General features: G+C 43.6%; 1 protein-coding gene across 1 annotated transcript in view; it reads left to right on the top strand.

Moving 5' to 3' along the window:
* The first annotated feature begins 1,203 nt into the window (after nt 1-1,203).
* The window catches only part of KLHL4 (kelch like family member 4), a 60,212-nt gene continuing 38,885 nt past the window's right edge, over nt 1,204-22,530 (top strand). The window contains exon 1 of the mRNA XM_063141936.1: nt 1,204-1,644. Within this exon, the coding sequence (XP_062998006.1) occupies nt 1,220-1,644 (425 nt within the window). The 5' untranslated portion in view covers nt 1,204-1,219. The remainder of the gene's footprint in view (nt 1,645-22,530) is intronic.

Here is a 22,530-nt window from a genome sequence, read left to right as displayed (position 1 = left end):
GTGTGTGTATGTGCATGTGTATGTGTGTGTTAGGGAAAGAGAGAGGGAGGGAGGGGGTGATGAGCCGGATGGCATGAGAATATTTACACAGGCACTTAGCCAGGAAACAGTGTTGTGTTTTCCATAGATAAGCACCTTTAGGAAGAGCATCTCATCTGATTGTTTTCAGCTTCCCCTGCATCCCTTCATATAGTGGAGGTAAATACTACAAAATTCTTCTCCTAGAAATGGAGGGGGGAGGGAAGCGACAACTGGTGTGTGCGTGTGGGAGAAGGAGAGAGGCAGAGAGAGGGAGAGGAAGAAATAGATTTGATAGAAGACGGCACTACCGATTTTAAATGTTGTCTCCTTCATTTAAGCTAAAATTAGCTGATGCTTGAGGACACCCATTTCCAGTAATTTCACATTTTACGAAGAAGTGACATGAAATGGAGCAATTGAACCGCTAGAGAAACGGGCCATATAGAATCAAGCATTAAAGAGCCCCATAAAACCACCCACCCGTTAAAAAACCTCTGTCAAAGCTCGCATCCTGTCCCTGTCCCTGCTGACTTGGAAAATAAACCCCTGTGATTTCTTGCTTCCAAGCAAAGAAGGCTTAAGGTTGCAGCCAGGCAGCCGGATTCTATGGATGGGACAGACTTCCAGGGAAGTGTAGCCTGGATTCCAAACCTAAGGTGAGAAAAGGTTGCTCTTTACAAACCAGGTGCATTCCAGCCCACCTAGGGGGCATGTGGAATAAAGTATGAGCCACTTTCTTTTTTATATGCAGCTGAAGTTGCAGGGTAAGATCCCTTAGGATGATAAGAGGGTAGGTTATATATTTGAGAGCACAGTTCTACAGTGCTGTGCGAGAGAGAGAGAGAGAGAGAGAGAGAGAGAGACAGACAGACTAGCAGCCAGAGAGTGTAATAGCAGATGCTTGCCTGCACTAAGCTGATTTACTTGTTTAAGATCTGACCTCATCATTTTGTCAGGATGGATTCCCACCTATACAGTTAGGAAGATCTTAACTGAAGTGTTCGAGATATACAGGGAAAGAGAAAAGAAAAGACGAATCCCAGAAACACATGCCCTTTTGGATGAAGAGAAGACATTGAAAACGCAGGAGACAGACAAACAGAGTCCATTTCCTTTCCAGAGCAACCGGATTTCTGTTGTTCTTGCTGCTGCTGCTGCTTCTTTCTTTCTCTTTTTAAATAATCCTGAACTTATAAAGATGTCAGTATCTGGAAAGAAGGAATTTGACGTGAAACAGATCTTGAGGCTCCGCTGGAGATGGTTCAGCCACCCCTCACAGAATTCCACAGGCACCGGAGGTTGCCTCCAGCAGGAAGGATATGAGCATAGAGGAACGCCGGTTCAAAACAGGCTGAAGAGCCACTCGCGGGACAGAAACGGGCTGAAGAAAAACAACAGCCCAATCCATCACAACATCTTGGCGCCGGTGCCTGGCCCGACCCCGGTGCCACACCGGCCGATCCAAACCTGGCATGAACAAAACCTCATCGAACATCTGCAAGGGACGGCGGAGGAGACGCCGAAAGCTGGCTCAGAGGAGAACTGTGACAACGAAGAACCTGACAAAAACACGCCGGATCTTCAAATGATCACAGAAGAGAACACTGATGAGCCCGTCGAGAGGTGAGTGCTTTAGGCAGCAGGACTAAGAGAAATGTTCTATTGCATTCTGTTGCTCCCACTGTTGTTTTTATTGTTGCTATTGTACCACCAATGTGCATGTCACTTCAAGAAGTTCCAGGGGAAAGGTCCCTGCCCCATGGAACTTACAAATGAAAAATTTGACAAGGAGGAAACAACAACAGAGAAAGAGGGGGGAAATGGGGGCAGAGGTAAAGTGGGGAAATATGTATTTATTTCAGTTACACAGGCTTAGTTAACTCAGGTATGAGAACAAGGAGTTGTACCAAAAGCTTTACAGAAAAGGTGGGTTTTGGCCCAAACTGCTCTTTTTTAAAAAAACAAACCTGATCTCCTTACTCTTATTCTTATCTTAGAATTGCAGAAAGGAGAAGGAAAATACAGCCTGGATCTTAGGAAGACTGAAAAGACAAAATAAAGATGGGGTTTATAACCCCAAATCTATGCATTTTCCTTCCTCTAAAATCAGCACCAATCGTGCTGCACAAAATTTGGATACGTTCGGCTGGCATTTCCTATTTGTGAGATGCATCCCCCACCCCGCAAGGAATAAGGTCTTTCACACTTCACCTGATTTTCTCCCCCTTCTCTAAGCATTTTCGGTAGCTCTGCAGAGCATTTTAATTCATCCTTGCATAAATGATCCTGTTCCAAATTGTCCCTTCCCTCTGACTTCATCAATGCATTCAAACTTTGATGAAGAGCTTTCGGTCTGTTGGTATTCTTGCTGCTGCTGTTTATTGCCTCCTTGATATGGTATAATTAACCTTGAACCATGCAGGAAAACAGCTATAAGCTTCTCAAAGGTTTATTTGCGAATTGCATGGATCTCATGGGCTCAGTTTGCTGCAACGAGAAGCCATGACTGCAAGCTTATGCAGTTTTGCACACTTGCCTGGGAGGAAGCCCCGTTGAATTCATAGGATTAGACTCAGGCATTCAACAGAGGATTGGTCTCTAAGATTGCAGTCCGAAACATACATGCAGTTTGATCCTCTGGAAGTTAACTCAGAAATATGCTCACCTCCCTTACTTGGAAATAAATGTCAATAAAAATAACTAGGACAACTTCTGAGCTCAGGATCTGGGTGCAAACAGCTACTTGTGAGTTGAATAAAGAAAAATATAACTGATTTTTTTTTTTTTTACATTTCTATAACACCCAATAGCCAAAGCTCTCTGATATCAATAAGATCCTAATACAAAACGGAAAAATAAGAGGTTATGGGTAGATTAGTTTGAAACGTTGGTTTCAGAAGTATGTTTAAAAATGCTCATAATGTCACTTCGCCCTTCATGCGCACGTATCCCTCCCCCACCACCCACAAATAAAAATATTATTTATAAGCAAAGAACTTTAACTTGGGTTGGAAAATCCAGAACTCACCGCAAGGAAAACTCCCACTGCATTTTAAACACAAGTAACTTGTGTTTAATTTTGTCAAGCTGCACATGTATTTGCTGCAATACAAATGATATATTAAATATTAAGTCTCAGGCATTCTTTGGGCAGTAAAAATCTTATTAGACAACCAGCTTTTTCATTACATTTCATTACTCGGAGTTGTGATATACGGCAGCTCTGATTTCCTTTAAAACCTGTCTGGGCAATTCAAACAGGAAACATTACAGATTATTGAACTCTACAGAGGGCTTGTTCAGTGTTTAGTACCAGGGTAATTCTGTGCCGACTTTGAAAAGATCACAACGACATACCTGGGAATTGAATTTCTCTTGCAAGGCCCAAGGCTTGTTTACTGCATAACACCTCCAACGGAGGTCAGTGGGGCTTACTCCCAAGCAAATATCCATGAGAGTGCAACTTGTTCTGAAGTATGGCTGATGTGCTAGAAGTCAATATGGCCACCGCCAAGAGGACACTGAAATTGAGTGGTTCTTGGCCATCCATGGAGAGTCTCCACACACTCTCCAGCAGCTGCCGGGAATGTGGAGCAGGGGCACGGAAACTCACCATGTGAAAGCAGCTCCATGAAACAAGTGCTTCTGAATGTTATAGGGTAGGCATGGGGAATGTAGGAAGCTGCCTCATACTACGTCAGACTACGATGTCCATCTAACCTACAATTGTCTTCTCCAGGGATGCTGAATCTCAGATCTGCGCACCAAACCTGGCCCATCTGCAGTCCAAATTGGTCTCTTTGGGGTTCACCAGATGGCCCTGCTTCCTTCCCCAGGCTGACTGTTTCCCCCCCACAATCGTTTGGGAGTTTCCTGCCTTTGGTGGGGGTTTTCCCCTGTTCTAGAAGATTGAAATGCCTCTCATAAGGCTTCGTTATTGACAAGCTCAAATATCCCATCTCTTTAACTTCGGCCTTACTCCTTTTGCCTTTGGCTCCTCCCATTACCAAAATAAGGCCCCTAAAAGCTTCACTGGAATGGAAGCTTGGACTTTCATCCCTTGGGCTGAAAGAGGTTCAACGCCCGGGTGGCCATCATTGGATCTTGTGGCAGGGAGTTCCATAGCTTAATTAGGCATTGTCTAAAGAAGGTTAGACTGAGAGTTCCATGGCAGAGCCAATTGTTGATCTTCAGGCTTCTCCTAGTTCAAGTCTTATAGTCCACCTTGATGTTCTAATCAATCAATCATTTTCATTGTTGTGATCTCCAAGGTACATGAGGCTGGAGGGGGTTGCAGATGGGCGCAAAGGCCCTATAGGTCTCAACTAAAATAGCTGTGGTTTAGTGCAGGGTTTCCTCGGTACTGATGCAAGCGAAAATGCAGATGGTTCTTGCATGGAGATTCCCAAACTTGTAAACAGGAGTCATGGATATTAGTAGATTCTGCATGTTCTCCTCTTCTCTCCCCATCACTTTCCCCATTTTGTGTCATGACTCTTAGCCTATAAGCTTGACTGACAGTCTCTCGGCAGGGTCTCCGGCAGAGGTCTTTCCTATCCCTGGTTTCCTAATCTTTTTACTGGAGATGCTAGGGATTGAACCTGAGACCTTCTGCAGGCAAAGTAGTTGGCCTACCACTGAGGTATGATCCCTCCCCAGACTGGACAACATCACTATGGCAACTGCAATGTGTATTCCACCCATAAAACAGCCTTGGGGCAGAGAGAAACCCCCCTAGGAATACCATTTTTAAAACAGGGGTCTTCAACTCGGGATCAGAATAAACAGCCATTTTCAGGTGTGTGTGTGTGTGTGTGGTTTAAGGAGGACTCTGTATGGATTCCTTTATTTACTTTAGAGGTAAAAAAGGCTGCATATGGAAGCTTGATCACCTCATTTTCACGCAGGGACAGGTGCACCTCGGTTTAATTGTCATTGCCGCTTTCCCAGGGGATTCTGGGGATTGTAAGAGGGAGTCAGGAATATCTAGCAGGGAGTTCTCAGGGCCAAAACAGACATTCTGTTAAATCCATATCTAGCAGCTATGCTTTCCAATATCAGAGGCAGTAAGCCTATTTACCCCAGTTGCTGGGGAGCCTGGGGTGGAGGGTGCTGTTGCTCTCATGGGTTTCCTGTCCACAGCTGGTCAGTGAGTGTGTGAGCAGAATGCTGGACTAGATGGACCCTTGGTCTGATCCAGCCGGGCTCTTCTTATATTCTAGCAAAAGTACAGCCTGTGACAACACAGCGGACATTTGAATGCCTTCAAAATCAGCACAAATGGTTTATAGGTTGCATTATATTGGATGGGGTATTTTACTCTGTTTTACTGTTATGTGATGTGTTAAAAGCTGTTGTTATCTGCTCTGAGCCCCAATGAAGGGCTCAGCAAGAAAGTGAAAGGCATAGTTGTGTTTAGCATTCCAGAACCTAACAATTAAGGGTCACCGTGTGACACTTTTCATCTGCTGCCTTCCTTTCTGAATCGTGATGACACATGCCTACTATCGCTCATGAACTTTATCGAGTGACACATACAAGAATTGTGGACTCATCTAGTGGGAGTAGTCTTGAGTCACAACCTCTTCCTATCAAGGAGTCACGGCTGTCAGGATTGACTAGGTGGTCTGTTTTTCATGTCCTCTTAAATTACTATAGACTCATTATTATCATAAGACATTGTGTTCCTGTCTCTGAAATGCTTAGTGTTTTGGCAAACATTCTAGGCATGAAAGAAAGAAAGAAAGAACGAAAGAAAGAAAGAAAGAAAGAAGGAATTGCCCATGATATTTTTATCTAGTTCTTGTAAGGCTTGAACCCAATGGTGCTGTCATTCAACTGGAAAACAACTTCTACTAATACAAACGGTAGAAGGAGATGTTTAATTACTACCAATTCCCCCTTGCAATGGCAGTCTCCCCTTTAGGACTAACTTCTCCCATACAAGCCTGTCTGCATGTTCAGTGGTTGTCTTGGACCTCTGGAATTGGCTTCTGTTAGGGTTTGTCAAGTCCAACGCTTCAGCTCTGAATTCTCTCTTGCTTCCATGATCCTTTCCATAGTCTGCAGGTTTTATTGGAGTGACTTGTTCTTATAGCATTTTATGGAATGAATGAATGAATGAATGAATGAATTCCTTTTATTGCATCAGCCACGGACCTTAGCATTTGAAAAGAAATGTACAAAAGAATAAAAGCAAGATTATACTTGACCAAAATTACCCAAGTTGCCTTCTAAAAAATTACATTAAATACAAATTCCAAAATTAATACAAGTCTTTACATATAAAATAAGAATAAGTAAATAGAACAAATAAACTTCTGTTAAGTCAAAGGAGCTGTGAATTTTTTATGGAATAGTGATGGATTAATTTTCTATTGTATTTGTTTTACATACTTTTGCATTGTTTTTTATCTTGTATGCTGCCAAACACAGTCAGACACACACACACAAAACCAAAAGGAGAGCATCCAACCAGGTAAAAAAAGAAAGAGAAACGGCTATTCAGGATGCAAATAATTTATTTTCTGCAGGCACGATCTTCTAACAACCCCCTGAGGAAGGCCTTTGAATAAAGTACAGGCCGAAATGCGTTGGACTTTGTGAAAATAAATTCTTTGCATCCTGTGAAGCTTTTTCTCTTTTTTTCTATCTTATATGCTGCACCACACTGTTCCAAAGATGCCCTTGGCCCTCGGGAGCAGTTTTTCAGGCACCACGGTGGGAAGGAGGTGGTGGCAACAACTTATTGCATGAGAGGAACTCTGCTTGTAAGGACATACGAGCAACACTGCTCTAGCAGACCAAACATCCATCTAGTCCAGTATCCAGAGTGGGCAAGATATACTTTCATAAGAAGCAAAGCAAGAAGGGAACAGCTTACACATGCTGGACCTAGTCCGCCAGCAAGTGATATTCAGTAGTGTTCTGCTCCAAATGTGGAAGCTGTTGGTAGACCTCACAGTTCTTAGGATCCAAGTGAATGTCAGGAAATGTCCATCAAGATGATTCGTATCCAAGAAATACATCTGATTCCACCCCCAAATGGACACCATGGTCAATGCATACTCCTATCTAGTAGTGAACTCATTCTTCAGATGTGGCCCCTAATGTAACTAGAATGGCAACATTCACATTAAAGAGGGTGGTATCAGAAGGACTGGGGGAAACTTAAACAAGTACCCTTCCCAACCAAGAATAATATTGTAGGAAATCCTAAGGGTGGGGAGGGGGAGAGACTCCAAAACAGCTCATTGAGGACTGAGCATGTTCCATGGATATGGCATGTTGTCTGACTGTTAGGACTGGATGGGAGATGGAGTGGTGTCTATTAAAAAGGGGCATGTCAGGCTAGCTGGAACCCTGAACAGGATAATTCCATACTGCAATATTTAATTCCAGGTCTCTCCTCAGCCTTATCGATGTAGCTGTTACTGTGACTATTAGTACTTCACAGAATAATGATTACAAAACAGGTCCCTGTCTTGGGGAGTTTCCAACCTAAATTTGGACAGTAGGAGACCCTGAGGTGGCTTTACCACCTCTGCTGATTCTCTGAATGTTCCCTGCAGCTGGTCAAGTGAATAAGGGTTGCTTCCAACAACAATGAACATGCTGCAGAAATCAGAAAATACATCTGGGAGGAAGGATCTAGGATTTAAACATGCATTTCCATCCTTAAGTAGGTAGTACAATCCGTGTTACCATTAAAATTTACTGCTACTGATGTTGAAGCTATTTCAATGTGGCTGGAGACAAAGGCTATAGCTAGACTGGGCGAAATCCCAGGGCGATCCCCGGGATTGTACCTGTGCGTCCACATGATGCAAAGGGGATCCCGGGATCAGGAAGGGATGATCCCCCCTTGCCCCGGGATCTCACCCTACCTTAGGCCTAGTTTTTCCGTGGTCTCGGTCTGAACCCGAGACCGTGGAACGTGTGGCCGGGCACCAAGGTTTGTCCCAACTCCTCGTAGATCTTCGCAAGGAACCGCGACCTGCTCATGGGGCGCAGAGCTCCTCAGGAGCACTGCGCTCATCGGGGTGGGGTCGGGTGAGCGGGTAATTTTTTTTTTAAAAAAAAATCCTTACCTTTTTCACACGGGTGCTCGTGCACATCTTTTCTTTTAAGAAAATTTTAAAAAATGGTGGGCGCGATGCCTCTCTCTCTGAATTGTCACACGCCACGTGTAAACAGAGGGGGGATCTTGCAATAAAACCAGCACAAGATCTTCACCCCTCCGTCGCGGACTAACAGGTAGGTCTAGCTAAGGCCATAGAGAAATCTGTTAGTTTTGGTTTCTCCCAGATTCATCAACAACAAATCTCACGGACTAACAGGTAGGTCTAGCTAAGGCCATTGTTTCTAGGTGGGTTGGAGGGACCTATGTGATTAGCCTCACCTGTGTACGACCTGAGTTAACATGCTTGGTGCAATAGTGCAGGATATCACCAACAATAAGTTGGCCTGAGATCATTAGTGGTAAAAGCATGGAAGATCCCGGCTGGCTCTAATTTTGGGATGGGACTATAAAGTCCCTCTCCCTTTTAGGCCACTGTGAAACCTTTGGAAATTTGCTCTCTGCAGAGTTGCACATTTAAATTTCAAGTCACATCTGCACTTTCTATGCAGATGACATTGAACTGGACCACTAACTAATAGCAGTGTAAGCTTATTTCGAGCTCACACAATCAACGTCACCCAAATAAGGTCAGGGTCGGCTATACAGAAAATCATTAAGCTGCCTGTGAGTCTGCAGACAATGGGTGTGAGATTGACAAGGTGAGAGGTACATGCCTTGGCTTCAAAAAAGATGCCTAGAGAGCCGTAGCAGCTTTGGCTTTTCTCCCCTGCATCAAATCAGTAGTTTATTATGATCACAACGACAATACATACTAACAGGAAGGAGAAGAGCGACAAATGAAATTAAAACAAGCAAACAAAAATGGTTTTGAATCAGGAAAAATGAGGTGTCTGATAAACCATGTCCCTCTTGTTACAGTCTTTGACTTTGGTGGAATTATTGAAAATCTGGCCTTTTGTTTTCAATCAGTTAAGTTCAAAGATGAGGAACAAAACAGAGGGAAAGAAGACACGAGAAGGATGGGCTGAAAAGGTTTTGTGTGTCAGCTAGATAAGGTGTCATATAGAGAAAGAGTAAACAGCAGTTGCTGTTTTGGGATAACAATTTTGTTGTTATCAAAGCACTGCAGAAAGGCATCCCATAGGCCATTAAATTTGTGCAATGTGTTCCGTTGTATATACGTCCCTCACTTAGAGTTTGTGTTCACGTAGATGTTGATGGCAGGTTGAAGATTCAACCACAAAATCCCCTACATAATTAAATACAGCTATAAGAGATAAATGCAAGAGAATTCTAAGGCCCAGATGAAAACCCAGGAAATTTCTGTAGAGAGTGGCTAGTAAGGCAGCCTTCGCCCTATGCTGCAATGTAAATTAGCACAAGGGATTGAGGTCTGTAAGAAAAAGGAAAAAGAAATAGGCCCAGTGGAACATTTTTCTACAGTCTCCCCTCCTCCCCCTTTTCCTTTCTTCAGCTTTCAACTTCCTACATCCATCATTCCTCTAGGATTCTTGCAAGGAGCTGCTGTCTGGAAGGCAGCTGCCATTTGGAAGGTGCCTAAGGGGCACACAGACCCTTTGGGAAGCATTACGCTTGTTTCTTTTGACATTTTTGGGAGGACTGGTTTTTGCCTATCATTAGGGAGAGAAATGTGTTTCGCACAAGATGTTATTGAGATGTTGCTCTCTTGCCCTTTTTATACGTTTTATTTTATTGTTTTGTATTTTGTACCTTGGTGAGCCTTGAAAGGGTCCATTGGTTTGAAAGGCAGCATAGAAATATACTATACTATACTATAAAGTACTACATTATACCATAGCATAACACAACAACGTGTGGAACCTGCTGTGTGAGATAGGGTGACCCTATGAAAAGGAGGACAGGGCTCCTGTGTCTTTAACAGTTGTATTGAAAAGGGAATTTCAGCAGGTGTCATTCGTATATATGGGGAACTTGGTGAAATGCCCTCTTCATCACAACAGTTAAAGCTGCAGGAGCTATACTGTGACTAGATTTAAAAGAGGGCAGGGCACTCACAGCTTTAACTGTTGTGATGAAGAGGAAATTTCACCAGGTTCTCCATATATACAAATGACACCTGCTGAAATTCCCTTTTCAATACAACTGTTAAAAATACAGGAACCCATGGTCACCCTATGTGAGACATAACACAACACCCCAAGTTGGTGCTTCTTAACCCATGGCCAAGATCCTTTCTTTCAGCTATCCTGTAACTTGTTTCCTGTTAGTGCTGGGCTGACTGTCAAAAATGGCAAAGTTTGTCCAGAGTGTTTGTGGGAGAGGCACTATGGGGTGGATGAGGGAGGTGAAATTGCCTCCCCTCTTCCATCTTGTGATGGATGAACAGGGCATTTTCCTGCCTCGGGCAAAGGTCAAGATGGAGCTACACCTACCATGTACAAATACCAACTGAACTGGCAGTTGAATGTTACTTCAACCCTGGTTATGGGATAGCATTCTCATGGCACCTGAGTCAGCAGGCTACTTTAGGTGGGCCAGGATGGGCCCACACAGCTTTGTCCTCCAACAGAGGGGAATGCCTAGGGGTGTCAGGAGCAACCACCAGGGAGCTGCCACCACTGCCTCCCAACATTTGCCACCTGAGGCCACTTCATTCTGCCTAATGGGAGGGCCAGTCCTGTATGGGAACAACTCTAATAATCACTTTTCCTGTGGCCTTTTTGCTGATTGCGGGTGCCATTTCCTCTCCAAATGTCTTAGAACTACACCACATCACAATCTTTTCCTAGGACACTGAGGTGTGTGTGTGGGGAATGGTGGCTGCCTTTTGGTCCTGCCCTATTTCCTATATCTTAGCTCTGCTACAATAGACCCCTATAGACTCTTCACACATTACAATGAATGTCCACTAGATGCAATGTTGCCTCCTAGGTGCATTCAGAATAACTCCCCGAAGAGCCCATGTGTTTGCAAGTAGGAGTCCTTGCATTCCCACATCTACACACATTCGTCCTAACATGCGAAGAATCCTGAAGTCATTCCATCATCCCTTCTTCTCTCCACTCTTGCCTCTTTCTTGCCTCTAGTCCCAAGCGCCATTGCTCCCATGGCTGAATTTCATTGGCATCCCCGGTGTGCACTGTGAATCTTTTCCTTGGTCAAACTGTCCTTTCACGTCCCTTTCAGAAGCTACAAAATTTGCCAGCGTTCTGTGCTTTCAGGTTTTTTTTTCCTTGCATGGCATTATCAAAGCCCAGTCAATCATCGTGAGGTCAGAGGCTACAAGCAAGAGCCAATGGCCATGTTGGCTGTGGATGATAGCTGTTGCAGTCTAATATATCTGGAGGGCACCAGATTGGGAAAGACTGGCTCAGTTTATGACAAGATTAGCTAAAAACTACTTGGCACTGCCATGGGCAAAGTGGCTTTTCAACTCTACAGGGCAAAGGAAACAACATATTCTTTACATGGACATCTTTCCTGCTGGGACATATTATTTATGTGGACATTTTTCCTACTGGGACAGATTGTTTCCTTTTTGCTTTGGTTCTCTGGTGCCTAATGCTAGACTTCTTAGGTTGAAAGCCTCTGCACTGCAAATCAGGTTTTCCATTTAATCGCATTACACTCAGTAGGGGCATCGTTTTGAAAGTAACTTAAATTATATATTGTAGTTCCTCATTATAAGCAGCAAGAATTGGCCACGGCTGTTACCTAAGGAAGCAGCCAGTCTCAGCTAGCAACACAGGAGTGGCCGTTAAATAAAGGTTATTCACAATTCTGTGAAAGGCAGAGGTATTAAGAGAAGCCACTTTACAAGTCCATTATAGGCTTTCTATGCTGCCATTGATGCCAGGCCCACCTCGAGATAAATGTGGCTATTTGTGTGTTTGTATTTATGGCTCCATCCGAATAATTAGAAGCAATGGCTCCATGGTGGATGGGGCCTCCTGGCAGCTGCCCACAATTCTGACAGGAAGCTGGAGCAGAGGTGTTGAACTACTTTCAGCCTCCCTGGAGCAATGTTCCAATGGTGGACCGAGCTGTAGGCAAAGCGACAGGGCCCCCCAAACCCAATAATACCAGTATATCTGCCTGTTCAGACAAATGGTTAGTGAATATGTTTAAAACATGTTTATGTAATCACCATGGTTAGGAATGGTTCGCATGACACACTAAGCCATAATGTTTAGCTCAAAATGCTTAACCACCATGGCTTAGTGTGTCATCTGAACAAGGTCTATGAAAGCTTAAAGCTCTTACTGCCAGTAACTAAGAGTATAGCTGAGGCTTGTATTCTGTTTTAACTCAATGTAACTGTGCATGGTCCTTATTCTAATCAAGAGAAGTGCAGTCGGAAAGAGTATTAACCTCCACCCCTGTTTTTTCCTCCTGAAATTCTAACTTCCCACCAAGGTTTATCTTCTTCTTCTTCTTCTTCTTCTTCTTCTTCTTCTTCTTCTTCTTCTTCTTCTTCTTCTTCTTCTTCTTCTTCTTCTTCTTCTTCTTCTTCTTCTTCTTCTTCTTCTTCCTCCTCCTCCTCTTCCTCTTCCTCTTCCTCTTCCTCTTCCTCTTCTTCTTCTTCTTCTTCTTCTTCTTCTTCTTCTTCCTCCTCTTCCTCTTCCTCTTCCTCTTCCTCTTCCTCTTCCTCTTCTTCTTCTTCTTCTTCTTCTCTCCATTTGCCCAGGCTGTATCAAACCTGGAACCACTCCTGTTGAAGAGCCTTCAACAGTGTGTAATACAAAGGTCGTGGCACTTGTAAATGATCCGTGATATGAGCATAGAGTGCATTTCTCCTTTTATTTATTGGATTTATATCCCACCCCTCTTCCATGGAGGTCAGGGAAGCATGCATTGGTCTTCTTTATCCTCACAACTGGTCCAATTCATTGATCCAGGGAGAGAGTGACAGGCCCAAGGTCACTGAGTTTCGTGGTTGAGTGGGATTTGAACCCAGTTCTCCCCAGTTAGTCTGGTACTCTAACCACCATGCTGCACCAGCGTTCTTCATCTGTGAAATGTTTCAGAGTAAGGTACTAGCTATGGGGTGTCAGGGACTGGGGTTCGCATACAGGCCACAGCTGAAGACCCGCTTGCTCAAACGAGAATGGTCCAATATAAGGAACAATGCTCTGTCCATTTAGTTTAACATTGTTCCTCTCTTTTTAACATGGGAAATAATGATAATGGAATGGGCGCTTTTATTCTTTCCAATTATAGTTAGTAAATATTTGACAACAGCCATGGGCTTTTCAGAAAGTGTCTGCTGACCGTGTCGGAAAAGGCAATTCAGCCCAGATGAGATGGGCCAGGTACATTGAGGCAGCATTCTCATTGTTTTCATAAAGGGGTGGGCTATGCGGCTATGGAATCAACAGGAAATTGCATCACAGTGTTTGCATTTTTAGAAGGACATAAAAAACGATTACTCGTTTTATAGAAACACAGCCTGAAAGCACTTTAGATCTAATGGACAATTAAAGGTTATTTTATGGCTGAATCATTGACTTCCAAACTATTTATGAGGAGATCGGTACAGGCCATTAGTGAAATGTGTTTCATGTTTTAGAAAGTTGCCCGTACCGTGTGCCATTAAGCCAAACTGAGTGTGTGGGCACACATTACTGATCAGCCCTGAGACTCTTAACCTATAAGGTTAATGCCTGCCTCTGAGGAATATGTGAAGTGCTACCTTTTTCTGTAATGCAATGCTAAACTGTACATTGGCTAGAACATATATAGTGGATTGTTTTGCATTAACAACCACATGCGATGCAAATAGCAAGTAAGAGAGGCTCAAATGAACTTTTAAAGATCTTCACTTGGTACAAAGAAAAGCAAAACAGGACAGCAAGGAAATACTCAGCAGATTGAGAAGAAGCAGAGTGGTCACCCAATTCAAGAAAACTTAGGTCCCAATCCTAGGTGCACTTTCCTGGGAGTAAAACCCCATTGACTTCTCCTGGGCTTACGTCTGAGTAGACATGCCTAGGATTGCTTTGTAAATCAACAAATCAGTCAAAGGTGCATACATTTGAATGTAGATAAAACTACAGACCTGCAGCAAAACACATGGTTTCTTTGTTTTTCTATGATGGACATGTATATTGCACCTTAGAAGAGGCCTTTCCTTTTCTGGGAGAGAGAAGGGCGCAATTGTCACCTAGAGGTATGCTTTAAAATCCTTGTAATCAGTAAGTGAGGGGTGCCATTTTTAAGACAGTGCCAGTGTAGGTAAAATTAGAGAGGCATTCACTTCTGTGTTAGGTGGGAAGATCATTGGTCCATAGATGTCGGCAATCTTGCCACTGGCAATTTTGATGTCTTTGTATTAAGCTTTTAGGAAGGCTACCTTGTTTAGTCTGGCCTTCTCCTGATTATGTTTTATTATTATTATTATTTATTGGACTGAATTGTAGTTGCAATTGTGTCAAAGGGTTTGTCTTTTGTTGGGGAACGTTTGTGTTTTGGAACATTTGCTGTATTATGTTAATGCATCATTTTTTTTATTATATGCACAGTGTTTTATGTTACCCCACCCTGAAACGAGATCTAGAAATGCTTTAAATAAATGCAATAAATAAATGAGTGAAAACATTTTTTAAAAAATGGCACTCAATTAATGAGGGCTACTTTTTAATTAATTAATTTATTTTTTAGCTAAAACAATCAGTCAATTAAGCCAACCAATTACTTGATTAAATAAGGAAAGGAAAGGAACCTCTTGTGCAAGCACTGAGTCATTACTGACTCTTGGAGGGATGCCAGCTTTTGCTGACGTTTTCTTGGCAGGCCTTACAGCGGGGTGGTTTGCTGTTGCCTTCCCCGGCCGTGATTACCTTTCCCCCAGCTAACTGGGTACTCATTTTACCGACCTCGAGAGGATGGAAGGCTGAGTCGACCCAAGCCGGCTGCCTGAAACCAGCTTCTGCTGGGATTGAACTTAGGCCGTGGGGAGAGTTTCAGCTGCAGAAACTGCTGCTTTACCGCTCTGCGCCACACGAGGCTCTACTTGATTAAATATTGCAGCCCTAATATGGAGGAACTGTTTCCATTTTAATGGGCGAAAAAGGGCTGTGAGTGATCATGTGCCTTGCTTTGCACTTTTTATGCTGTTTTATTAGGGATCATATTATAAACTGTTTTGAGGGCCATTGTGTCAAAAGAAGAGAGAGAGAGAGAGAGAGAGACAGACAGACAGGGAACATTCCAGGAATCATAGAGTTGGAGAAGGCCTTGAAGGCAATCTGGTCCAAATCCCTGCTCTGTTCAGGGAACCCAGAACCAGTGGATGGCTGGTGGCTCCAATGTCACTGAGGTGGTGAATCTGCTCTGGATTTCAGTTGGAAACAATCAGAACTCTAATGGAGCTATCCAAGGTGCTGAACCAATTTTAGGAATCAGTGCCTTGGATACCTCCTTTAGAGTTCTAATACCTTCTGACTGAAACCCCAGAGTGGATTCATTGCCCCACTGATAGGGGAACCACCAGCCCAGAACTAGAGCAGCTCCAGCCTCTGCTTGAGGAGAACGGGCTCTCATCTAGGTATTTCATTCCACCTTGAACTACTATCCCCATCAAGACATTTCTCCTAATGTTCAAATTCAAATTCACCCCTCCTCTAGAATTTCTTCAACTGCTTTCAGCCCAGAATGTACTGTTACCCCAATGGGCAACATCAGAGCCCATTTTTAATTAGTTTTAGCATATGGGTGATTTGGCATGTCCCACACTTCTGAGTCCTGAGATGTTCCAGGGGCTTCAATATTGGGTTTAGTTTCCTTGAGTTGAGAGAGCAGTGGACACTTAAGGTGTCTTTGCAACATTTGCTTCTCTGTCTGTCTGTCTCTATCTCTTCCACAACTGTTTCTCCCTCTCCCACACTCTCTTTCTCCTTGGCTTGCAGGGTATTACCTTAGCCCTATCCAGGTCCTTTATAGCTCAGCAGTAGAGCACCTTCTTTGGGTGCAGAAGGTCCTAGGTTTGATCCCCGGCATCTCCAAGTAGGGCAAGAAAAACTCTGGATCTATGGTCTGACTCAGTATAAGTCTGCTTCCTATATTCACAATCATGAAAAGGGTTCGACTCACTTTCAAGGAAATGCAAGTAGAAGCCCCCTTCCAACCTCCCCACTCAAAATGGGGAGGTTGGGAACATTGGTGGTTGGGATACTATGGTCACAGCCCTCTTAGGCTTATTATGGGACCCTTTTCAGGCATTATACATGAATAGGGCTAAATAATAATAATAATAATAATAATAATAATAATAATAATAATAATAATAATTTTATTTATTTGTTACCCGTTTCTCCCTCTTAATCGAGGCGGGGTACAACACAAATGCAACACCATAAGTGCTGCCTAAGTGCTGATGAGTGTCTCATTCACGCACACATGCACACACGCACGCACACACACACACACACTCCTCCAGCTATCTGGGGAACATTCCTAACCATGTGCTCCCATTGATGAAACACTTGTCGATCAGCCTGTACTTTAACTGGCAATCTGCTTAACCCATGAATGCTTGGACAGCTGCTGCTGTAAACCCCGTCTATTCCCTATTTTCTCACTCCTTCTTTCTCTAGATCTCTATGTGTCATGGGTCATTTCTACACCTCCCCTTTCCCCCTGGGATCAGCTTGGGATCATCCCTGTGCATCCAAATGACACACAGGGGATCCCAGGAGCAGGCAGGGACGATCCCTCCATTTGCCTGGGATAATCCTTAGGTGTAGAAAGGGCCTTAGAGACTGAACAGCAGGATTCTCAGTTGATTTTGTTGCTACCGACTTAACATGGCTACCTCTGTGTTACACTCCCACTGCCCACTGCAAACAAGAAAAGATGGTAGTCGTGACACCCACCTTAACTTAGTGCAACACAGGCCATAGCTAGACCTAAGGTTTATCCCTGGATCGTTCAGGGGTCAAACCTGTTCATCTAGGTGACGGGCAGGGGATCCAGTGCTCAGGCAGGGGCGAACCCTGGATGACCCCAGGATAAACCTTAGGTCTAGCTGTGGCCACAGTTCTGGGTTACAATCCTGGGAGATAACTACTCCAGGGTAAAAGCAGTTCATTGCGGGGCATTTTTAAAACACACATTTTCATTTCTTATCCTCGTAACATTCTGGAGGGAGAGGAAAATGACCCACCCAAGGCTTACTGGTGGGTTTTGTAGCAAACCCCAGCCTGCCACTGTAAATCTGACAGTACCATACTGGTACTAAATATTTAGTCTTTCCATTTAGTTCCAAGCGTGCATTTGTCTCCTGCTGCCCTTACTCCAAAATTAAATCACACTATGGTATACATTCCTGGCATCCTATATTAGCATTTAGATGTTCCTCCCCCTGTTCCCTAGTGCCAAGCGCTGTCAACACCTATTAATTCCAATCAGAGCAGAAGCCTCACAGCACCTTTCAGAATCAGGCCCTAGAAGCTCACTGCAAGCTGTTGTGTGAATTGCTAACGTGCAAGTGTCAGGACAGAACTATTCTGAGATTTTCCATGTGGTTAGAAGCCGCTGTCCCGCAACAAGTTTTCGGCAGCTTTGCTCTTTGATTCCGAGGGTCTGGAAAAAAAGCTCTACGCTTTGAATGGTCTTCCAGTATTATTTTGTATTTATTTATTTATTTATTTAGAATATTTGTATACTGCTCTGCATCCAAAAGATTTGAACAGCAGATAAAATAAAAGAATAAAAACACCATGTTTTAAAAAAATACTTAAAAAAAAAAGAAAAGAAACAAGATATGATAAAAGCGAGTTCTGGTAAAGCCACAGCTAGTCACTCAAGGAAAGCTTCCTGAAATAGCAGTGTTTTCAGGAGGCACTGGAAGCAACACAGAATTGGCACCTGCCTGACCTCTGAAGGCAGGAATTTGATAGGAAGGGGGCCACCACACTGAAGGCTTTTCTCCTGGTGGATTATAATTGGGCCATAAGTCTATGTGGAACAACCAAGAGCGTACCCTCTAATGATGTCAGTGACCAGGCAGGTTGACAGGGGAGAAGGCACTCTCCCAGGTATCATGATCTCAAGTAGTTTAGGGCTTTATACACTAGTACTGGAATCGTAAACCTGGACTGGTAGCAAATAGGCAGCCAGTGTAGTTACCTCAGCAAAGGAGTTGCATGCAACTCCTGACAACAGTGTGTTGGAACTTAACTTGACCTGGGACTCCTTCAAGGCTTAGCCCCTGAAACTCTTTTCAGATGTCATGTCTGGGGCCTGCATAATCATTATCCAGAAGAGATTGCTTTTGAGCATGTAGAGAGCACTTTCCTTTGGTTTGCACTTTGCATGCTCACCCAGATGAGGATTCACTTTACACCACGGTAGAGCTCTCTCCTTGCCATCCCTTATGAATGATTATGTATTGGTTTCTCACTTTCCACGCTCTGCTTCACTTGATAGCCCTCTCCTCTACCACCCCTACACACTTTTTTCATCTTTTGACACCAAGTATAATCTCCTGCGTCACCAGGATAACGGTGTGAAAGGTATCATGGGGACAGCAAGTTGCTCCCCTGATGATGCTGTTTCTATGGAAACGGCTATTTCTAATTATGGCGGGTCTTTCTGACAGCTTATACAAATTGGCACATCTCGCTTTGGAGGAGAGCATCATGACACACACATTTCCAGCATCCACTAACTGAACCTTCTCTGGCTCTCAGGTACTCAGTTACTGGTGTCCATAGCAATTGATTGCTTTGGCTCCTTCCTTCCTTCCTTCCTTCCTTCCATCCATCCTTCCTTTTTTTATGGTAGAAATGTTTCACAAAGGGACCCCAGCTGGCCATGCTGCAAAACTGCATGCTAAAAGGCACTGGACCAACGTTGCCTTGGAGGCTGTGGTTCAGTGGCAGAACATATGCTTTGCATGCAGACTTTTCCAAGTTCAATCCCCAGTGGCTTCTTCAGGTAGGGTGAATCCTCCCTGAACCCCAGAGACCCACTACTTCCAGTTAGTGTCGACAATACCACTCCAGATTGTGTTCCCATGTTCCTGCTTTGTTGGCCACAGCTCAGGAGACCCGCAACTGGAAACTCTCACTTCTGGGTGCTCACTCATATGCCTATTCCCTTGGGTGTGGGCTTACTTGGTGGTGGTGGCTGAGGCCCTTTCTAAACCTAAGGATTTAGGTTTCTTTGCTCCTGGGATCCCCTGTGTGTCATTTGGACATACAGGGATGATCCCAAGACGATCCCAGGATAAATGGCTGGTGTAGACATGCCCTCAGTCTGGAAACCCATTTCCCATTTTTATTTTTATTTTTCTTGAAGTTCTCCAGAACGGCATTACATCATGCATTCTGGGCCACTGTGGGAAAATCAAAATGGTGGGCAGCTTCCCATCTGCTACTGTGGGAAGCAATATCAGCTCCAGGTTTGGGGGTGTTCTTGGGCGAGACACACTCAATGGGCCCCCTGCCACAGTGAGTCTACCTGCTCACCACCATTGCCACCAGCTGCTGTTGCTCCTCAGCCTCTTTCTCCTCAAGGCTACTGCTAGCTTGCTTGTCACGCAGGCAGCCAGGAAGCAAGTGGGCAGCGGCATCTCCTCCTCCTCCTCACTGCCACCATTGCTTGGGCCAGAGTGAGACACAGGTGAACCAACAGGTTGCAACGATGAAAAGGAGGAACAAGTCCCCTGCTGGGATGTGGGCCTTCGGCATGTGCCTACAGTAAGCATGCTTACCTTTGATACTGGCCTGTTCAGATGCCTGGGTCCAAACTGGGACAGAGCAAACAAGATCACAGGTGGTCCCTGCCTTGGGTTCTGGTGGTTGGCTGATGAGCAAGACGCTGCCACTGGCACTGGAGCGTTGTTAAGGGGAATAAATCTGAAACCGGAACCAGTGGAAAGAAGACCGATACAAGCACTCACAGAACCCTTCCCCAGCCTGGTGCCCTCCAGGCGTTTTGGATGACAATTGCCAGTATTCCTGATCACTGCTCATGCAGGCTGGGACTGATGAGGAGTTGGATTCCAAAACATCTGGAGGGCACTAGGTTGGGGAAGGCTGGCTTCCAGGAATGGCAAGTTAGTTATGGGGGCAACAGAAGACTGAGCAAGTCTTAAATCAGTCTGGATTGATAGTTTAATAAACTAACATGTTTGCTGGATAATCTATGAAGGCACATTTTAATCAATGGCACTACGACTTAAACACACACACCTAGGGTGACCATATGAAAAGGAGGACAGGGCTCCTGTATCTTTAACAGTTGTATTGAAAAGGGAATTTCAGCAGGTGGCATTTGTATATATGGGGAACCTGGTGAAATTCCCTCTTCATCACAACAGTTAAAGCTGCAGGAGCCCGTCACTCTTTTAAATCAGGTCACTCTAGTATAGCTCCTGCACCTTTAACTGCTGCGATGAAGAGGAAATTTCACCAGGTTCCCCATATATACAAATGACACCTGCTGAAATTCCCTTTTCTATGCAACTGTTAAAGATACAGGAGCCCTGTCCTCCTTTTCGTATGGTCACCCTACACACACCACTGTGTTTAATTTTTAAAAAGCTGTTTTAGTTCTGGTGGGTTTTAGTAACAGGTAATGAAAAATAAAATGATACAGATGATATTTTCTTTAAACAATTATTAGTAGCTTTCGCCCTTGACAAAATGGTTGGAGAAAAGCCCCCCCCCTCCTAAAATTTATGACAGCTAAAAGACTTATATGATTACATTGGAAGGATAAATGCTCATCTCCCATAATGCAATGGACTGAGGCCTTAACAATGCTATCAACATTTGAACGGGTGTTATATAGATGCCCTTTGCAAATGGATGTGTCCATAGATATTTGGTCAGCTTTTCTAGAAACATATACATAACTCTTTCTCTTTTTATTTTTTTTTTGAATGGTAGATCTGATGAAAAAAAATGATGACATTCCTATGTATGTAGTGTTTGTTTTTCTTTTTTCATAGTTTATTTTCTGTTATGTTTTGTTAAATTCATAATAAAACATGTTTTTTTTTAAAAAAAGGTAATAAAAATATAATGGTACAGATGATACTTAACAATTATTTTAACAATTATTAGTAGCTTTTGCCCTTGACAGCATGGATGGGGAAAAGTCCCCCCTCTTGAAATGTATGAATTTTATAAATAAATAAGTACACGAACAGTGCAATCCTAACATGTCTGCTCAGAAATAAGTCCCATTGAGTTCAATTGAGCTTATTTCTAAGTAAATGGGACTTACTTGGCCTTGGATTTCCTTGGTAACTTCATCACAGTACAACTAAAAAGGATCTTTCTGAACTGGAAAGGAAACGAGTGAGCTTGAAAAATTGCTTTCCTAATGCCAACCTGTCATTATTCTAGTCCTCATCATGTTATCTATTTGGCAAGTCATTTTACTACTGTCATTCTTACCTTAATCAGATATTAAAATGTGTAAGCAATTGCAAAATAAATAAGATTTATTGCAAAAGCAATTATGATGGTGCAGCTGGTTGAACAATGACTGAATCCAGCATAATTAGACCAGCCGCACATAACTGCTGCAAATAAATCAGGTCTATCGGCACCAGTGTTTCTCTTCAGGATTTGTGCAGTGGGTCCCCTGTTACAATAATTCTTCCACATTTTGTAGCCTTTGGACTTGGGCAACTAATCAAGCGGTAATTGGCTATTTACCTGACAAGCTGAACTGATTATTAGTATTGCAGAGCAATGCACACACTTTAATTTATTATTGCATATGTGAAGGCGCATCTTCTGGGACATTTGGGTGCATAATGAGAATATTATTTATTGGGACACAGTTGCCAAATGATTTCAAACGCATCATAAGAGCTGCCTTAGAGGGAGATTCTATAAAGTTGAAACCAGGGCATATCAGACTTTATTAGAGAGCGAGTAACGGTTAAGGTTAAAGGAAACAATTTCTAAAGCCTGCTTTAAGCCCCCAGTTCCTTCTCAGTCCCACCGTCTGTTCACCTGATGCCTGGTGATTCTTGAATGCCGGTGGGACATGAAGGCAATAGCCTCTGTCTCCCTCTGTTGTTGCTCTGCACTGCTTGGCATTCGGTACCATAAAGCCTTGGGGGCAAGAGCATGCTGTTGCATTGTGGGGGACCGGCAGTCCTTTAGGACTAGCGCTGCTTTCTTCCTGCTCAACCTATGTCTTTCTGTACAAATTGATATGAGATAAGCAACATGGGTCTTCAGGAATCTCTCCCCCTGCAAAAGGCCTTGGGACAACGAAGAGCAGAAAAGAAGATCAGTAACATCACTGTTCCACACGTAGGGGTCTGTGAGTTTTGGCCATGCAGCCATGGCACTACTAGTCGTTGAATGAGAAATCTCTTGCCCTGGAATCGAGTTCAAATTTGGGAGAAGTAGCGTGAGTTTAAAACTAGCTGGGGAACTAGTTGCTGACAGATGAACAGGTGGAAGAAGCAACAG

Source organism: Elgaria multicarinata, chromosome 15 (assembly GCF_023053635.1).
Source record: "Elgaria multicarinata webbii isolate HBS135686 ecotype San Diego chromosome 15, rElgMul1.1.pri, whole genome shotgun sequence".
Classification (NCBI taxonomy): Eukaryota; Metazoa; Chordata; class Lepidosauria; order Squamata; family Anguidae; genus Elgaria; species Elgaria multicarinata.
This window is presented reverse-complemented; position numbering and strand designations above follow the sequence as displayed.